This window comes from Clytia hemisphaerica, unplaced genomic scaffold (genome assembly GCF_902728285.1).
Source record: "Clytia hemisphaerica strain Z4C2 unplaced genomic scaffold, Clytia hemisphaerica genome assembly, whole genome shotgun sequence".
NCBI classification, from domain to species: domain Eukaryota; kingdom Metazoa; phylum Cnidaria; class Hydrozoa; order Leptothecata; family Clytiidae; genus Clytia; species Clytia hemisphaerica.
This window is the reverse complement of record NW_027104122.1, coordinates 8,464-25,712: the sequence shown is the minus strand read 5'-3', so window position 1 is coordinate 25,712 and position 17,249 is coordinate 8,464. Positions and strand designations below refer to the sequence as shown.

General features: G+C 37.3%; 2 protein-coding genes across 2 annotated transcripts; one reads left to right on the top strand and one right to left on the bottom strand.

Moving 5' to 3' along the window:
- Positions 1-1,914: 1,914 nt before the first annotated feature.
- LOC136813558 (centromere protein F-like) lies at positions 1,915-9,366 on the top strand. The gene is made up of 4 exons (XM_067070063.1): positions 1,915-1,995; positions 8,217-8,498; positions 8,820-8,997; positions 9,191-9,366. The coding sequence occupies exons 2-4, from the start codon at positions 8,244-8,246 to the stop codon at positions 9,364-9,366; spliced, it is 609 nt and encodes a 202-aa protein (XP_066926164.1). The 5' UTR covers positions 1,915-1,995; positions 8,217-8,243.
- A 1,416-nt stretch (positions 9,367-10,782) lies between these two features.
- On the bottom strand, positions 10,783-12,039 carry LOC136813557 (uncharacterized). Its single transcript, XM_067070062.1, has one exon. The coding sequence runs from the start codon at positions 12,037-12,039 to the stop codon at positions 10,783-10,785; it is 1,257 nt and encodes a 418-aa protein (XP_066926163.1).
- Between the last annotated feature and the right edge of the window lie 5,210 nt (positions 12,040-17,249).

Here is a 17,249-nt window from a genome sequence, read left to right as displayed (position 1 = left end):
ATATTATAAGTTTTTATCACAACGTTAACATCAATTTCATCGATCCCTGGACTTTTGTTGGATTGAAGCGAATTAAAAGCTTTGTCAAGTTCATCAAAAGTTAGTGGATTAGATTCCATCGAGGTTTCATAGCTATCTAGATAAGACAAGACATCACGATTAGATGCCGGTATTTTTGATGCAAGGTTTTTTCCAATCGAAGAGAAAAATTCATTAAAGATTTCGGCCATATCTCGTTTTGTTTTGTAGATATTATCTTTGTAATTTAATTGCTTTGGAAATTTGTTAGGCACATTGGCTTTTCCAATGATACCTTTTAAGATGTTCCAGGTTTGTTTTGAATTTCCTTGAGATTTGTTAATGCGATTTGAGTAATAGCTCTTTTTGACTCTTTTTCTAATCTTTTCAAAAACCTTTTTGTAAGCTAAATATTTCTTTTCATTTTTAAAGGTCTTATATCGTAAATACTTGTCGTATAGCTTTTTGTTTACGCTTAGAAGATTTTAGCAATCCAGGTGTCATCCAAGGAAATTTGATCGATTTTGGGTGAATTGTGATCTCTTTCTTTGGAAATGTTCTTTTATAACATCTTGTAAACATTTCATTGAAAGCGTGAAAGGAATGTTCGGCATGGTCAGTCTCTGTAACAAGTTCCCAGTTTAGAGCTCGTAGATTGTCACAAAATTCCTTTGTCGATTTGTTGTCAGTAAAGCGTTTAGTTGTCTCAGGTTTTTGAAGTTCGAGATCTTTTTCACAAATCAGAAAATTTGGAAAATGATCAGAAACGTCTGATTTAATAATTCCTGTAAAATTACCGAAAAAGTCATTGGTAATAATGTTGTCAATTAGCGTTGTAGTTTTTCGCGTAACTCGTGTTGGTTTGTTAATTGTTGGTACCAAATTATGTTGAAGAAGAGTATTTACAAAATTTTTAACATGTTTATTAGATTCGCAATGAAGAAGGTTTAGATTAAAGGTTTATGAAGGTTTAGATCTTTCTTACCCCCTGGTGACTTTTCTAACTTATTTACTATGTTTTCTGACTATTCTAAAGTGTTTTAACTTACCTTGAAATATCGACCCGACCAGGGTTCAAACCCACCAAATGAAAGAGTTTCTGATCAGAAACCCAGCGCGCTATCCGTTGAGCCACACTCGCACAGCAGAACACAAAATTTGGAAATACTTATAGAATGACAAAAAAGACGGCGGTAATGTTATTATAATATGGGTAGCAGTACCCCTTTTTTAACCTGATATTCGAGCCGTTACTAGCAACCCTGCGGGGCCCAAAAGGCGCCGAGTGAGTATGCACGTACCCGGCACACACAGTGACAAGCCGTTACTACTAGCAATCCTGACCTAAGCAATTCCAAAAAGCCGTTACTAGCAATCCTGACCTAAGCAATTCCAAGCAACAAAACCCCCCGGAAAATTTAAAATGTCGGAATGAGCATTATACAAGAGTTAAATTTAAAATGTCGGAATGAGCATTAGACAAGAGTTTTTTCCGGTAAAACTTGCATCAGTGGAGGCTAAAATCCATAGCCCAAAAAACAGAAACTATGTATATATACCTTTTAAGTTTAAACATTGTTGTTCTTCTATTCAAACCTCTGTTACAATGATTTGTTAAGTCATAACACTGTAGTAGCAAACTTTATTTTCTTTCTGCTATTTTCTCCATCTTTTCGGACCAGCAGGGTAGCAATTTTCGATCTAGCGCTCTCGTAGCATCCTAAAACCGCAAATCTCGGCGCCGGCAACGGATCAGGGCTGCACTTACTAGACATTGTTTAGAGAAAATCTATTGGATAAATGTTTTGTGAGTATGACCAAGATTATTCAAATTGCGGCGCGAATTTTTGTGAAAATCAACCGAATCCGAAAAGACAAAACTTTATTGAATTATTTGAGGTGGATGTTGTCTTCTGTCGCTGTCTGGCTCTGTCTGAAAGGGCCAATTTCAAAGATTTTTACAAGATGTGTTTTTAGGTGAGAATTTATATTTCAATATATCAGGTGACTATGAAATTTTTATTGTGTGTCTGTCCCAGTCCAGCAAGTTTTTGTAAAGTGACTGAAGCGATTTGGTTTGGAATGGGCCATTCCAGAATTTTTCTGTAAAAGGGGGGCGGAAGACACAGGATTTCCGAGCGCAAAATTGCTCACCAAAATTCAAAATTTCCATGGTGAGAGAAGAAAATGTGAATTTCCACGGCAATTGAATTAACAAAGGCAAGAAAGAGTGGAATTTTCGACGCATTTTGCGAAAGTACATGGATTTTTATCGAAACTTCCAACCACCACTGGAAAAAAAAGTTATTTCCGAGGCTAGAATAAATAGACCTTTTCGCCTTTCCATCCGCCATCTTGAATTGTATGCAAAAATACAGGAACGAAAAAGCCGTGGTTGGATATTTAGTAGTTGGAAAATATGCAAAACATATGCAAGTTTTTTACACAAAGATTAAAAAGGTGAAGGCTTCTTCGTAAAAGCGAAAGACATGTATCTATTTTTCGGATCCGGCATGCGGGAATAGTGTCAGGACCTGCAGGCGACCTGTTAGGGTTGGGTATGGGTGTGGTTTGGGTGTATTTACGTATCAGATTGGCTAGGAATTTGGTTATTATCAGTTAGGGTTAGGGTTAGGGGTTGGAGCTCGAAAAAAGCACTCTTTTGTGATTTTCTCTTAATACAGTCTGGTCCGTAGTTTGTACAATATAAATAGCATGGCATGGACCAGGGGTTTAGGTACCCCCTAGGAAAATAGGTACCCCCTGAATTTTAGGTACCCCCAAACAACAGACGTTAGTAGGTACCCCCTGTGATTGGTACCCCCTGTGACTTGAGTATATGTCAAGAAATGAAAAAAATTGTATATTTTTACAATTAAAAAGAATAATGATAGTTAGATAAAAGCAAGATAAAATATAGTTCCCAAGCCCCCAGACCTTACTGCATAAAAGTTAGATACCCCCATAGATCATAGGTACCCCCTGAAATTGAAAAAAAATCCAGCCCCCAGCCTTTTTCAGGAAGATTTTGGTTGTAGCCCCCCCCCCTGCGGGCTGGGGGGGGGTTCATGCCATGAATAGCCGTCAGAAACGCTCTTTCGGCATGAATCCGTGGCGCAGTATATAAGGCATTGGGTTTCAAAACATCGGAACTTTGCATTTAGTGGGTTCGAATCCCACTGGTGATGATCTGTCGGTAAGTCATTCAGTAAGTTAGAAAACATAGTAAATAAGTCACACAGAACCAGAAAGTTAGAAAAACTACAAACAAGAGACTGGAAAGTACGAAATAAGTCCAGATCTGTCTTACGTCTTTACGAAGAAGCCACGACCAATTAAAAAGCCAACAAAGCATCTTATAAAGAAATATTATAATCATTACCGTAAGTTGGTCTAATCTCGACATCCGTCTTCTAATTTCGACACCCTTCTTTAGAGATAGGAATAATATGAAGGTTGCAATTGGTGATTGAAAAAGAATTTTTCCTGTCTTACCACTAACAGTGTAGACCTAACTCTTCACACAAAAATTACGGGAAACACATCTTTGGACTTTGTACCCTATGCTGCACTCAAGCACTTAAGCCAAAGTCCCGAAAAGGCGGGACAAAAATCAGTTTTTTGAAGTTTCCAAAAAAATGCCACATAGAAGATCTTTCAAATTCAGTACATGTGAATAGAGCAGTAAAAAATACAACTTTTCTATTTTTCCTTTTTTTTGCAAAAGTTCTAGGAATGAAAATAAAGGGATAATGATAATTGAATCTTATCCATTGATGACCCGCAGTGGTAAAGCTTCGCGTACTCTTTGCTTGAGAAAATGATTGACAGATTGAAGTTTTTCACTCGCGCAGGAGTTTGCGGAGCGTTCTCGGCTCAATCCTCCGACCGCGCTAAAAATGGTAGACTGAGCTGTGATAGATCATTTCGATGGAAGTTGTTGGAATGTTTACAAGGCTCTTAACAGAAAATCGTTTGGTTTATTGTCAATGATGACAGTGCAGTTATTAATTTTGTTAGATCTGACAAATTGATGTTTGTAAGTGCACTTTATAGTTTTGATTCCCATTGAAGAATCATATTCTGGTTTTCATGTTATTAGATGCTGGTTTAGAGCTTTAGGTCTACACTGACTAAGCAAAGAAAAATAGTTTCGACCTTTCTATTATTTTCAGCTCTAGAAAAGGGTGTCGAATTTAGACGAGGGATGTCGACATTAGACCAAGTTACAGTAGAACACTAAAAGATGGAATTTCTTACAGTAATCCAAAAAGAAATATTTACAGAACAACGAAAGCCTTTTAGAAATTTGTTCTTAAAGACATAGCATATTCTGTTTTCATGCCATTAAAAAATTCCACGAAGACAGAGTACACACATCAATTTTCAAAACATGCAAACTGAAAGCAGTAATTACTGTATGACGTCACACATTCAGCGGGTTCAGATCAATGTTTTGATTTGATCATTTGATGGTTCTATTCCCAGGGAGAATAATTTACCGTCAGCCGAATAAGGATTATTTTTGTACCTTCGCAGGTGATTTTTCAACTATGGTCTCCATCAAAGAGATGTCTCATTCAAGAACTAGAGCTGCTACAAAAATCATTCCTGAACGGGATCCACTCGTTGAGCCACTTAAACTATTGGGAAAATTGAACCAACTGAAAATCTATATACAGTCTAGAAAGAAGAAGAGACAGGTACAGAATCATTTACACGGGGTGCATACTAGAAGACATTGCCCCCAATTTCAACTACAATGACGAGGCGGCGTGCATTCCTACACAAATCAGAGACTGGGTAGAAAATGCAATTTGAAAGCTACTGTATAAATGTCAAACATAAAAATATCTGGAGGGATTGTCTCTCACAAGAAGGACCAAGGCTCTTCAATGCTCTTCCAAAATCTCTTAGAAACCTCACAAACTGTACCAAACAAACTTTTAAACAGCATCTTGACCAATTCCTCAGTACACTGCCAGACGAACCGCTGCTTCCTAATTATTTCAACTTCAGGAGAGCTGACTCTAACAGTACAACAGTAATGATCAATCATCAGATTCAACAAATTGGATGAGTACCATAAAGTACATAATCAATAATGAAGTATCACAAAATAAGTAAGTTTATGTCTAATGTTATGGTTTTTTGAAGTGCTTGTTCGAATTTGATTATTTCTAGTTTTCAAAAGAAGCAAATTTAATCTTTCTTCTACAAGATTACACTTTAATATAATGTCAATTATGCATGTGAATTTTGCAAGTGAATTTTGACTTTAAAAGCTCATAAGTAGAGAACAAGTTGGTCAAATTTAAAAAGTGATGGCTCAAATTTTAAATTTGGATATCTACTTTCTAAATATCAAAACTCCAAGCACTTTGGGACATTTGTTCGGCCTCAAGACGTCAGGAAACGTCTGAACTTTTTCGTGGATCACCCGGTACAATTCAAGATGGCGGATGGAAACGCGAAAAGGTCTATCAAAAAATGCACATCTTTCGACGTAGGGTAAAACAAAAATTTTCTGGAATGGCTCAATATGCAATATGGTAACCCGCAATAGAATAACAAAATTTGATTGGCTATGTTTTCAATTGTTTATTAAGATCTGGGAAATTCAAACTCTCAGCCCATAGCCGTACCACTGTTGGTTTGATTTCACACCATAGACCTTTTTGCCTTTCCATCCGCCATATTGAATTGTATGCAAAAATTATGGTGGCCGAATTGCCGTGGTGAAATTACCTTAGAAAGTATGCAAAACATATACAAAAAGAAAGTATTAATGTAAAACTTACATGCATAATTGGCATTATATTAAAGTGTAATCTTGTAGAAGAAAGATTAAATTTGCTTCTTTTGAAAACTAGAAATAATAAAATTTGCTCATCTCTTAGAACAAGCACTTGAAAAAGCCATAACATTAGACATAAACTCAAGCTGAAAAATCACCCGCGAAGGACAGAAATATTCCTTATTCGGCAGAGGGTAAATTATTCTCCTGGGAATAGAACCGTCAGACGATCAAATCAAAACATTGATTTGAACCCGCTGAATGTGTGACGTCATAATTACTGCTTTCAGTTTGCGTGTTTTAAAAGTTTGATGTGTGTACTCCGTCTTGGTGGAATTCTTTAATGGCATGAAAACAGAATACGCAATGTCTTTAAGAACAAATTTCTAAAAGGCTTTTGTTGTTCTGTAAATATTTCTTTTTGGATTAAGAAATTCCATCTTTTATTGTTCTAATGATTATAATATTTCTTTATAAGATGCTCTTTTTAATCTTTGTGTAAACTTGCATATGTTTTGCATATTTTCCTACTAAATCCAACCACGGCTTTTTCTTTCCTCTATTTTTGCATACAATTCAAGATGACGGATGGAAAGGCAAAAAGGTCTATTCACCATTAATGTTTGTTGTCTGTCTCTCAGGATGGATTCTATAACCCTATTACAGTACAGATTTTACCCCCTTTGTAGATTGGGGTGATAGTTGATTTCTTTAGTTTTGTAGGAACAATTCCTTTTTCGAGGTTTGTTTTCCATAGATGGCACAGTGGGAAAGCTAATTCCTCTTTTCAATGCTTCAGAAATATAGCTGTGAAGTCATGTGGACCAGCAGCTAGGATGGAGATAGCTCATTGATGGCTTTCATTATTTCATTATGACTGAATACTTTAGAGTATTGTTTCGAAAGGATGTCAGTCATTTTTTATTTTTCTTTATAAGTTTTCCATTGTTGTCTATCAGTGGTCCAATGTTGGTCTTTGCTGTTGCTTTCTTGCGGGTGTATGCAAAGAAATACTTGGAATTCTTTTTAATAGATGCAATTGTTTTATTTTCAGCAAATTGCTTTGAGTCTTTGAAAGATTTTGCAGCTTTTTCTCACATGGCTCCAACTGGGGTTCTAGGTCCCCCCGCCAAATTTAGGTCCCCCCCTGAGAATATGGTCCCCCAGCCTGATAAAATTTTAGGTCCCAGTATAGGGGAACAATTTTATGGCATTCACAAAGCTCTATTTACATGTGTGTGCATTTTTAGAGAATGCAATAGAATGTCTTCATTTTTGCATTTTAAGGATCAGATCACACTTTGCATGAAAACCTCTTAAAAGGCAAATTTTAGGTGTAGCTCCCCCCGTTCAGGCGGGGGGGGGGGGTGCGAGCCATGTCTCAATTTGTAGCAACTCCTCTTTGATTTTTACCTTTCTGTTTTGCAAGTTACTGTGTAAAAGCTTTTTTTGTAATTTTTCTTTGCCTTTTGGTTAAGGTTCGACGATACCTTTGAACTTTGGATCTTCTTTTGCCTTCGTTTTGTGTTCTGCGTGGTATGTTATTTTTGCAGATCTCGAAACACAGATTGTTGAGCAGTGTTGAGTGCGACAAGATTAGAATAAAGGTTTTGAAAAAATGAAAATAAATTGAGTAAAGAAACATTCCTCCAATAAAGGGAATTTACTGATACTTTTTTGAATGTTTTTATGTTTATAATAAATAGAACATTTTCTATCTTATTCAAAACATTCTATTGTAAATTTGCTCGAAATCAACTTTGCTATTTTTTTATTTACAAAAGCACTAGAATGTGATGTCACACCTCAATACAACTTTCAATCTTTCACTTGTTTGCAGGATATCCTTGTGCAAAAAAGTAGCTTTAATTTATCTGACTTAGCATGAAGACACTTCCTAAAATAAACTCCTTTTATTCCCTTAGAAAACCTATTTAAAATAGCAAAAAATGTGGTTTCGGACTGAAAATCTTAGATTGAGATTAATGCTTGAGATTAAATCTTCAATTTTCTGAAGAAAGGGGGAATTCGATGCTAGAGTTAGATTGTCAACAAAATGCTATCTTTTTTGATGAATCCTGCTAAACTTATAAACCAAACTGAAAAATTGTGATTTGCAACACTTCTGCCATTATGCCTAAAATGATTATTATATAGCACTTTTCACTTTCTTTTCTATAGTAAAAATCAGAACCCCCAGCGGAGCTTATCATTTTTGGACCTCTTGCTTTATTAAAAATTGTGGATGCCTTACTGCATTGTAGGTTACTTTATCCCAAATTCTCTGACATTTTTATGTCAAACAAAAACCCAACCCTGATTTTTTAAAGTTCTGTCTGGTAATCTCTTTATGTTTATGTTACTCTGATAATCCCCTTATTTTTTCATGTACATGTCTTAGGTTCAATAGTATTGATCCGTTTGAATCATGAGTTGGGCTCAAGATGAATGGAAGAATAACCTTCCGCATGTTGCTGTTCAAAAGATCAATGCAATGGAAAAAAACATAGAACAACTACAGAAAGATCAACAACAGAAGAAATTTAAAATTGAATCGTTGGAAGCATCAAATGAGCACCAAAGAAAGAAAACAGACCAAGAAAAAGCTGAGGCTGCCAATTTAAAGAAAGAAATTCATGGCTTGGAGGAACAAATACGAAGCATTAGTGTTAGTCATGATAAGGTAAAGACACTAATGTTCAATTAGCTCCAGTAGTTTCTAAGTATTGAGACTGTATAGGCAGTCAAATTATTTAATTGAGTTGAGGAAATCTAGAAAAAATAAGTACATCATCCTTTCGTTGCCCCGCCAAATATAATGAGAAATTCAAGAAAAGTGTTTGAAGAAAAGTTGCCCTACAAGAATCTTTGACTAAATTTCGTTTAAAGGGATTCCCAATGTCTAGTCTTTTTGAATTTTCCCTGCTTGGTTCTCTTGCCAAATCATTTCAAACATTTCCTAGGAGCTTAAAACTTTATTAATTTACTTTGTTCCTTTGTCTAGGTCTTGCACGAACTTAGTACTAAAGATAACAGGATAAGTTGTTTGGATGGCCAGTTGTCAAAAATGAAGAGTTCTCTGGATAAAGAGAACAATAGTGTTGCAAAACTCAAGATGGAACTAGAAAGAGCTGTCGCAAGTCAAAACAAAAATCTTGAATTGCTAGAGCAAAAAGATCAAGGTATTTACTTTTTGTATGTTATGATTTTACAATGCTCTCAATTGTGTTCTTTTGCAAAAACTAAGTAAGAAAAATCCCTCACATTTTAAGTTTGGTGAATAAGACAGTCGCAAGACAGTTATAATGAAAACATATAAAAAATGACAGATATAAACTTCAGTTATGTATTTTTCTTTTTTTTATTTCTTCCTAGATATTGCTAAATTGAGCAAAAGACTGAAGCTGAGCAGTTCTGATGATGTTTTCAATGCAGCACCTGCAAATAAAAATAATAGTTCATCTGAACAATCTCAGGTAAAGTTAGTTTTTTTTAACGTCACTGTTAACTGGAATTTTATAAAAATCAAATCGATTCCTGGCAAATTTTAACTAGTTCTGCAAAAAGATTTCTACCAAGTATGGATATTGATTTGGTAGGTTCCATTGTGTCTTTTAAAAACTGTTGACAACAAANGATAGTTGGTATCGATAGTTGGTATCGATAGTTGGTATCGATAGTTGGTATTGATAGTTGGTATCGATAGTTGGTATCGATAGTTGGCATCGATAGTTGGCATCGATAGTTGGTATCGATAGTTGGTATCGATAGTTGGTATCGATAGTTGGTATCGATAGTTGGTATCGATAGTTGGTATCGATAGTTGGTATCGATAGTTGGTATCGATAGTTGGTATCGATAGTTGGTATCGTGATAGTTGGTATTGATAGTTGGCATGATAGTTGGTATCGATCGTTGTATCGATAGTTGGTATCGATAGTTGGTATTGATAGTGGTATCGATAGTTGGTATCGATAGTTGGTATCGATAGTTGGTATCGATAGTTGGTATCGATAGTTGGTATCGATAGTTGGTATCGATAGTTGGTATCGATAGTTGGCATCGATAGTTGGTATCGATAGTTGGTATTGATAGTTGGTATCGATAGTTGGTATATGAGGGTCGAAATGATAACTGAGACTACCCAAGGGCGGTTGAGGGGGTCAATGATTCAGACGACCGGTATTTGTAACGTTGATTGACGTATGTTCAAACTGAAAATGAAATATGATAAACTAATAAGTATTTGATTGATTGATTTAAATGAAATAAATTTGATTGACAAAGTTAAGTCTTGAAATTGAATTGATTAGAAAAATAAATATTGAAAATGTTTGAGAAAATCTAAGTCCAGATGACCTAACCTAAGCATGCTGAAAATCCAAGATGGCCGCCAAAGCATGCTATGAAAACAAATGGCCACAACTGACAGGCAAAAAGCAAAAGGCAGAAAGAAAAGCAAAACAAGAAAGCAAAACCTACCAGCCTGCCAGCATGAAAGCATTGTGAATTTTTGTCTGAATTTCAAAGTCTGAACTTGACTATTGAAAGTATTGAATGTTGACCATATTGAAAAAATTTGAGTTTTAATTTGAGCTCCTTACTCCTTGTGAGCTTGATTGTGAATGACATGAAGAAGCATGCAAGCCCTAGTCTAGCCTCATGTGGACTGGACACCAAAAAGTGATGACTCATCAAAATGGTAGAAATGTAAACAATGTATAAAATACAGACCTACATTGAAAATAAACATTACCAAATGACCTACATTGAGTATAGAATGTAAACATTGACAAAAATGACCTACATTGAGTATAAAATGTAAACATTGACAAAATGACCTGCATTGAACAAATATGATAAATTTAATGAAATGAAAATAACCTGAATAAATTTTTTGTGTGAATTATATAATATGAAAATTGACTGATTTTTCTACACTCCCCCCATAAAGACAAAAAAAAATTTTATTTGATTTTTGAAAAGTTCTTTAAAGTGTTCTTTCCCAATTCATAAAACAAATCAACTTCATCGACATGATTGATGATAACTAAATTTCGTGTGGAACGACGTGTCTCACGAAATACTTTCTCATTAGCATTCATATAACGTACACTAGCATGACGAGCCAAACCATCGGAACTAAATTCAACATTAACAACCTTTCCATACTGATACGTTGAAGATATTTTCGAATCATTTTTCAAAAATAAAACAATATCTCCAATCTTGATTTCATGACTCGTAGTAAACCATTTCTCCTGTTTCAGTAATTTTGGAACGTGTGACAAAAGCCAATTCTCAAACCATGAACTGAATATCTTACAATTTTCATCAACAAGCTTGCTCGGATTGCTTACAAGCTGAACTGGTTCAACTGGTGATCTTTCATTGTTTCGACCAAGCTTGAGGCGATTTGGCGTTAGAATATCGAGGTTTTCCAGATCTCCGATTGTACCCTTGATGGCTAAGGGCATATTATTGATGCTGTTGGCGATAGAGGAAGCAAGTGTCTCCCACTGAAGTGTAGATAACTTTTGTCGGTGTGCAACATTGATGGATGAATTGATTTCACGGATCTTTCGTTCAACTTTGCCGTGTTCGTTATGAGCACCAACAGAACAAACTTCGAAATCAACTTGATTACTGATGAAGAGTTGATGTTTGACGTCGAGATAGCTGAACCGCATGTCTTGACAGCCTCTAATGAGTTGACTACCAGCGTCGCAAAGTAGGGTTTTCGGATATCCTACTTCACATGAAAATCTTGTGAAGCCAAGGATGAACGACTGAGTGCTGTAATCGTCCATAACTTTTATGTTTGTTGTTGAAGTTGTGGCACAGCAGAAAACGAGAAGCCATATCTTGACTGTAGTGCGTTTGTGGTGTGCTGAGTATGAATCGAATGGTCCACAAAGATCAACTTGAGTTGAATAGAAGGCGGGGGCAATGGTGAGATTGTGTCTGGAGACCGGTGCCATTGCAACATCTACGGCTCTTTTCAACAGATAGCGACATCTTTGACATGATCTGCGTACCATCTTCACAAGTGACCGTCCCTCAATGATGTAGGCTTGAAGATGAACAAATCGTAGAGTAGTTTCCACACCGGAGTGTTTTGCGGTGATGTGATACCAATGGATGTTGTTGACAATTGCTACTGCTACTGGTGAGAATTTGTCCAAAACAGGTACACGGAATGTTGATGAAGATAAGTCTCTCATTGAATTGGTAAATCTGCCAACAATTGTGATGTCATTAGTGTCAAGAATCCGACCGGTGTACTTCAGGATAACCGTGTTGCTCTGATGTGATGTCCTTGATTCCTTTTGATGGTAGAAAACTTCTTGATCTCTTGGGTGGCTTTTCGGAAGAAATAATTCTTTGCAGATGTTATGTCCTCCTCAACTAGGAAGACAAATGATGAATCAGCTTTGAGAGGAAGTGGTGAATTGGTTGGTGATTTTCTTCTTTTCCTCAATGCTCTGAAATATTTGAAGATGATTGCCATGATGTTCACGACTTTTTGAAACTGATACTTGAGCGGTGATATCAGGTAGTTGCTGAATTCCAGACGTTTTGTTAACTTCATCCATGATCCTTATAATTGATTTGACTGCTTGGAGTGATGAACCTCAGAGTGATAAATTTTTCTACGGCTGCTTGAGACTCTTCAGATTTGGACATCTTGATATCGGAAATCTTGACGATTGGCATTTCCGAATAGTTGAGTTTCATCCAAGGATCTCCTTTGAACCAACGAGAATCATTATCGACATCAGGGATTGAAGGTCCTCTTCTAGTGCCAATATCTGCAATCATATGATCACTTTGAACGTAGAACCATTGATTGGATTGTGTGAAACGTAAACTTTCGATAACTCGGCTACGAACCCATTGTTTCAACGTCTTTTTGTCATTGCTGAGCCAGTGAAGAACGATTTGGCTATCGCAAAATTTGATTGCAGATTGGTGCCAATTCTCAAGTGATTTTCGGACAACTTCGCCAGTGTGTGAATTCAGTAAGGCAGCATATAACTCTGCGCGTGGTTGAGACATTCCTTCTGGGACAATCCGTGATCGCGACAAAACGAGTTGAGATGAGTAGGTTCCGGATTGGCGCTTGAATCTTGCATAAATTGCGACACATACAAGGGATTGGCTTGCATCAGCAAAGTCCAGGGTCTCAACTTCAAGGTTGATAGCATCAGGTGGTACGATTGTCCTTTGATATTTAAGTTGGTTGATTTCTTGCATCATCTCAAAATTGTTGATCCAAAGTTTGCGAAGGTGATCAGGAAGCACATCGTCCCAGTCGAACTTTTGGATAACAAGGTCATGAAGATCAAGCTTGAACTGTGCGGTTATGGGAGTAACTCTTCCAAGAAGATCGAAAACTTCCCCGACTTTTGATGCGCAGTGACGTCTTGTTAGCTTGTCAGGGATGATGTTGGTTGATGATGCTGATTTCTTTCCTCTTCTCTTTGGAGCAAAGTTCATTTCCCCAATGTTCAATGAGATGACATCTTGCTTTGGAAACCACTTCATTCCTGCAACGGTTACACTCTGTTGATCTTCACTCATTGTCTCCGGTGGATCTTCTCCTGAGATGACGATACCTTTTAACTTGAATCCACCTTTGTTGACGACTTGTTCGAGCTCCTGAGAGCGTTGACGTGCAAGTTCGATTGAATCTTCTCCACTGACGCAATCATCTACATATGTATCATTGAGAATGATCTTGGATGCCTCTGGATACAGGTCTTGTGATAGTCTGGCAATTTCTCGGAGGGCATATTCAGATTGATTCCCTGCGGATCGAACACCGTAAATTAAAAGTCTTTATCACCTTTCCTCTGGTATTCTTTGTGGATCAAGCTCCTCTTGCCATATGTATCGTTGATAACACCAGTGTTCTTCACACAATTTGACAGTGTTGTACATCTTGGATACATCTGTGGTGAATGCAGCTCTGTGGATCAAGAAGCGAATAGCGATTTCTTGGAGAAGGTTCATGTTGTTGCGACCCTTTGCAATGATGTCGTTTAAACTGAAGCCGGTTGATGTCTGTGATGAAGCGTCAAATACGACTCGGCATGGGGTGCTGACTGATCCTGGCTTCCATACCGCTCGCCATGGGATGAAATGCTTCGTCTGAATCTGAAGTTGACGTTGAATGTCATTTGGCAAATTGCGTACATAATCGACAAATCCGAGATTTTGTAACTTCTTTTCGGAGTTGATGATATCCTCCTTGTCTTTGAGGTTCTCCTTCCTGTCGAGTTTGCGTAATTGTTGTTGATATACTTTCAAGGCTTTGTCTTTATTGGGTGCAAGCTTTACATCCGGGTTGTGAGTGAATGGAAGTTTTGCTGTGATGATGTTTGTTTCTTCATTGATGTGAATCGACTTGGCAATGAGGTGCTGCTCCACCTCTTCTTTGATGCTGATATTCTCGGTTGCACCGTGGCTCTTGCAATCCTTGCAGTTCCGACAGTTAACGCATCGGTATAGAATTTCACTACCTGTCTTCTCTGCAAGATCGAACATGTGATGTGATTGGACTTCTGGGTTGATGTCGAATTTGTCATTACCGTGACCAATGAATGATAGGGATGCAAAGTAGGTCAGCATTGGTAACCTCAGATTGAAGAGTGTGTTGTAATGCTTCTTGTGGATCTCGTCAAATGATGAATGTGGACCACCAAGTACACCTCTACCGTCTGGACCATTGAAAACAGATTCGAATACTGATAAGCCAGTTGACATTTGGAAGATGAGTTTGGGATGGACATTCAAGTACCTGACGCCAATCATGATGTCGACGTCTCCGCCAATGGATTGTGGAAGCGATGGGAGTTTTGATACATCACCAGTTGTTGAGTAGGCTCTTTGTAGATCTGATATTGCTGGTGTGAGAGGATACACTGGAAATGTTTGCGTAATCTGATCAAGGCATTATACCTCTCATCGGGATCATGTCACCATCGTGTAGAGGTAGGTTGACAAGATAGATGCCATGTGAGGATTGAGTTGATGTTCCACCCACACCACCAATGTTGACACTTCCACTGAAGATTTGGGTAGCATATGATCCTAATCGGTTGACTGCAGATTTTCGAATGACAAAGTCACTGCAGCCATTGTCGAAGAATACTGTGAACTTCTGATTGTTGACCAAAATTTGTTGCAATAGGTAGATGCCAGGGCTTGAATGATGGATGTTGTCAGATGGCATGGCATTGATGTGACAGTCAGTGTGAAATGAGACTTTGATCTCCTTGACGAAGGTTGGAAGCTGTTGATTTCGATTGATGAATTTGTCTTTAAAACGTTGAAGAAGAGTTGATTGTCATCTGTATCTTTGTGATCATCACAGACTAATAGGTGCTTCTTAACAGTCCATGATGAATGACTTGGGTGCTTGCAGACAAATTCATATTGACACCTTCCATCTCTGTGTTTGCCTTCTGACAATTTTGCTCCGGGTAGTAGACATTGGAAGCACAATCCTTTGCGCTTCAGAGTTGACAGTCGTTCACGTGGAGTATTGTCGACAAATTGTTTACAGGCAAAATTATTGAGTTACCATCTTCCCCCATGGTCTCTTGTTTGAATATGCCTCAGATGGACATTTGCCGTCGCAGAAGTAGCAAGCTGGTTCAGGGTCTTGACTTGGTGGGACATGATGACTTCCATATCCTGATTTGCCTGATTTTGACTTGCCATCTTTATCGTCTTTGTTGGTTGGGAGTTTTGATGAGTTGCTTTTGCTGGAGAAGTTTGACGTCCTTCTCCAGGAAGATGATGAGATTTGACCACTTTTGTTTCTCAGTGATCTCTTCCTCACAGATTGTTGCTAGCCATTTGTCCAATCTGGTGTCGTCCAAGAGTTGGTACACTTGATCCAAACAATCGCCGTAGTAAAGTTGATTTTCAATTTTATGTTGCTCAGCAAGAGAAATTAAGTCTCTCAGTACTTTGATCAGTCCAGTGATAGTTCGTAAGATTTTGGCAGGATCGTGTCTGGTTTTGATTGGATCCAACTTCTTATGTCCAGCAAGTTTACGAGATACAAGCATTTGGAGTTGCCATAAGCTTCAACTAGGCGATTCCAGATAATTTCAATGTCAGTTTAAGCCTTTAACAAGTGATAAGGCAGGTTCAGATAAATGATTGTTTATAAGTAATCAGGTAAGAGTTTCTTTGGCGTATTTCGTAGATGAACTTTCTCAAAATTTGATCTGAACGTATAAATGTCTATTGATTCATACCCTGAAAATTTTTCAATCTTGATGTTGAGGTTGGATTCTTTGAAAGATTTGTACTTTTCAATCTCTCGATCTGCAAACTGTTCATTGAGGTGATCGATAAAGGTTCCTTTTAGGTTGCTCAACTCAATGTACTTCTCACCAATTTCTGATATTTGAGATTCCAATTCCCGGTGGCTGATGGTGTTTTGAGAATTCTTGGTATTTTTCGGAAATAACTCGTAATGATTTGTCGTGATCCGATAGCTGTGATTTGAGATGAAGAATTTCTGTGTCGGACATCACGTTAAGATTCTGGTTGAAAATCACTTCAAGTCTGTTCAGAAGAATGTTTGTGTCATCAACAATAAATTGCTGTGATTTTTCTTGTAACTTGGTTTGATCACCCAATGCCTTCTCCATTTGAGCCTGATGATTTGTCTTGTGATTTTTGCATTCAATAATGAACTCACCGACTTCCTTTATGGTTGAATCATAGGTTTTAGAGTGAACGTCATGAACTTCTGGATTGAGGACTTTTAGTTGGTTCATATGATGGCGGATGTCACGACGAAGATCTTTGAGTGATTGTATTGTTTCATTGTTATCAGAGTCTGAGCTTGTACTGATATTGTGTTCATTCATGATATCGGTAAGTTCCTCTAATCCGGTAAGTACATCAGTGATGAGTGCTGTGGAGTTGACATGGTGAAGTATCTCTTCCTTTGTTGGACTCTGATCAGTCATGATGGTTTGATAATTTGAAGATAGGTTGTGATCTCCAACTGATGAATCAATTTTCTCGACAATACGTCCTGTGTTGTTGAACATGGAGTAGTGAATGTCTTTACGTGTTGAACGCCTTGGTCGTGTAGTCATAGGTGAACATATGCTGTTTGAATGTTGTTATATGAGGGTCGAAATGATGACTGAGACTACCCAAGAGCGGTTGAGGGGGTCAATAATTCAGACGACAGGTATTTGTAACGTTGATTGACGTATGTTCAAACTGAAAATGAAATATGATAAACTAATAAGTATTTGATTGATTGATTTAAATGAAATAAATTTGATTGACAAAGTTAAGTCTTGAAATTGAATTGATTAGAAAAATAAATATTGAAAATGTTTGAGAAAATCTAAGTCCAGATGACCTAACCTAAGCATGCTGAAAATCCAAGATG

Excerpts from the sequence above, each read along its gene's own strand:
- LOC136813558 (XM_067070063.1), top strand. The coding sequence starts at position 8,244 with ATGAGTTGGGCTCAAGATGAATGGAAGAATAACCTTCCGCATGTTGCT. Across the intron at positions 8,499-8,819 it reads TTAGTGTTAGTCATGATAAG|GTCTTGCACGAACTTAGTAC; the intron begins GTAAAGACACTA and ends TCCTTTGTCTAG. Across the intron at positions 8,998-9,190 it reads GCTAGAGCAAAAAGATCAAG|ATATTGCTAAATTGAGCAAA; the intron begins GTATTTACTTTT and ends ATTTCTTCCTAG.
- LOC136813557 (XM_067070062.1), bottom strand. The coding sequence starts at position 12,039 with ATGAGAGACTTATCTTCATCAACATTCCGTGTACCTGTTTTGGACAAA.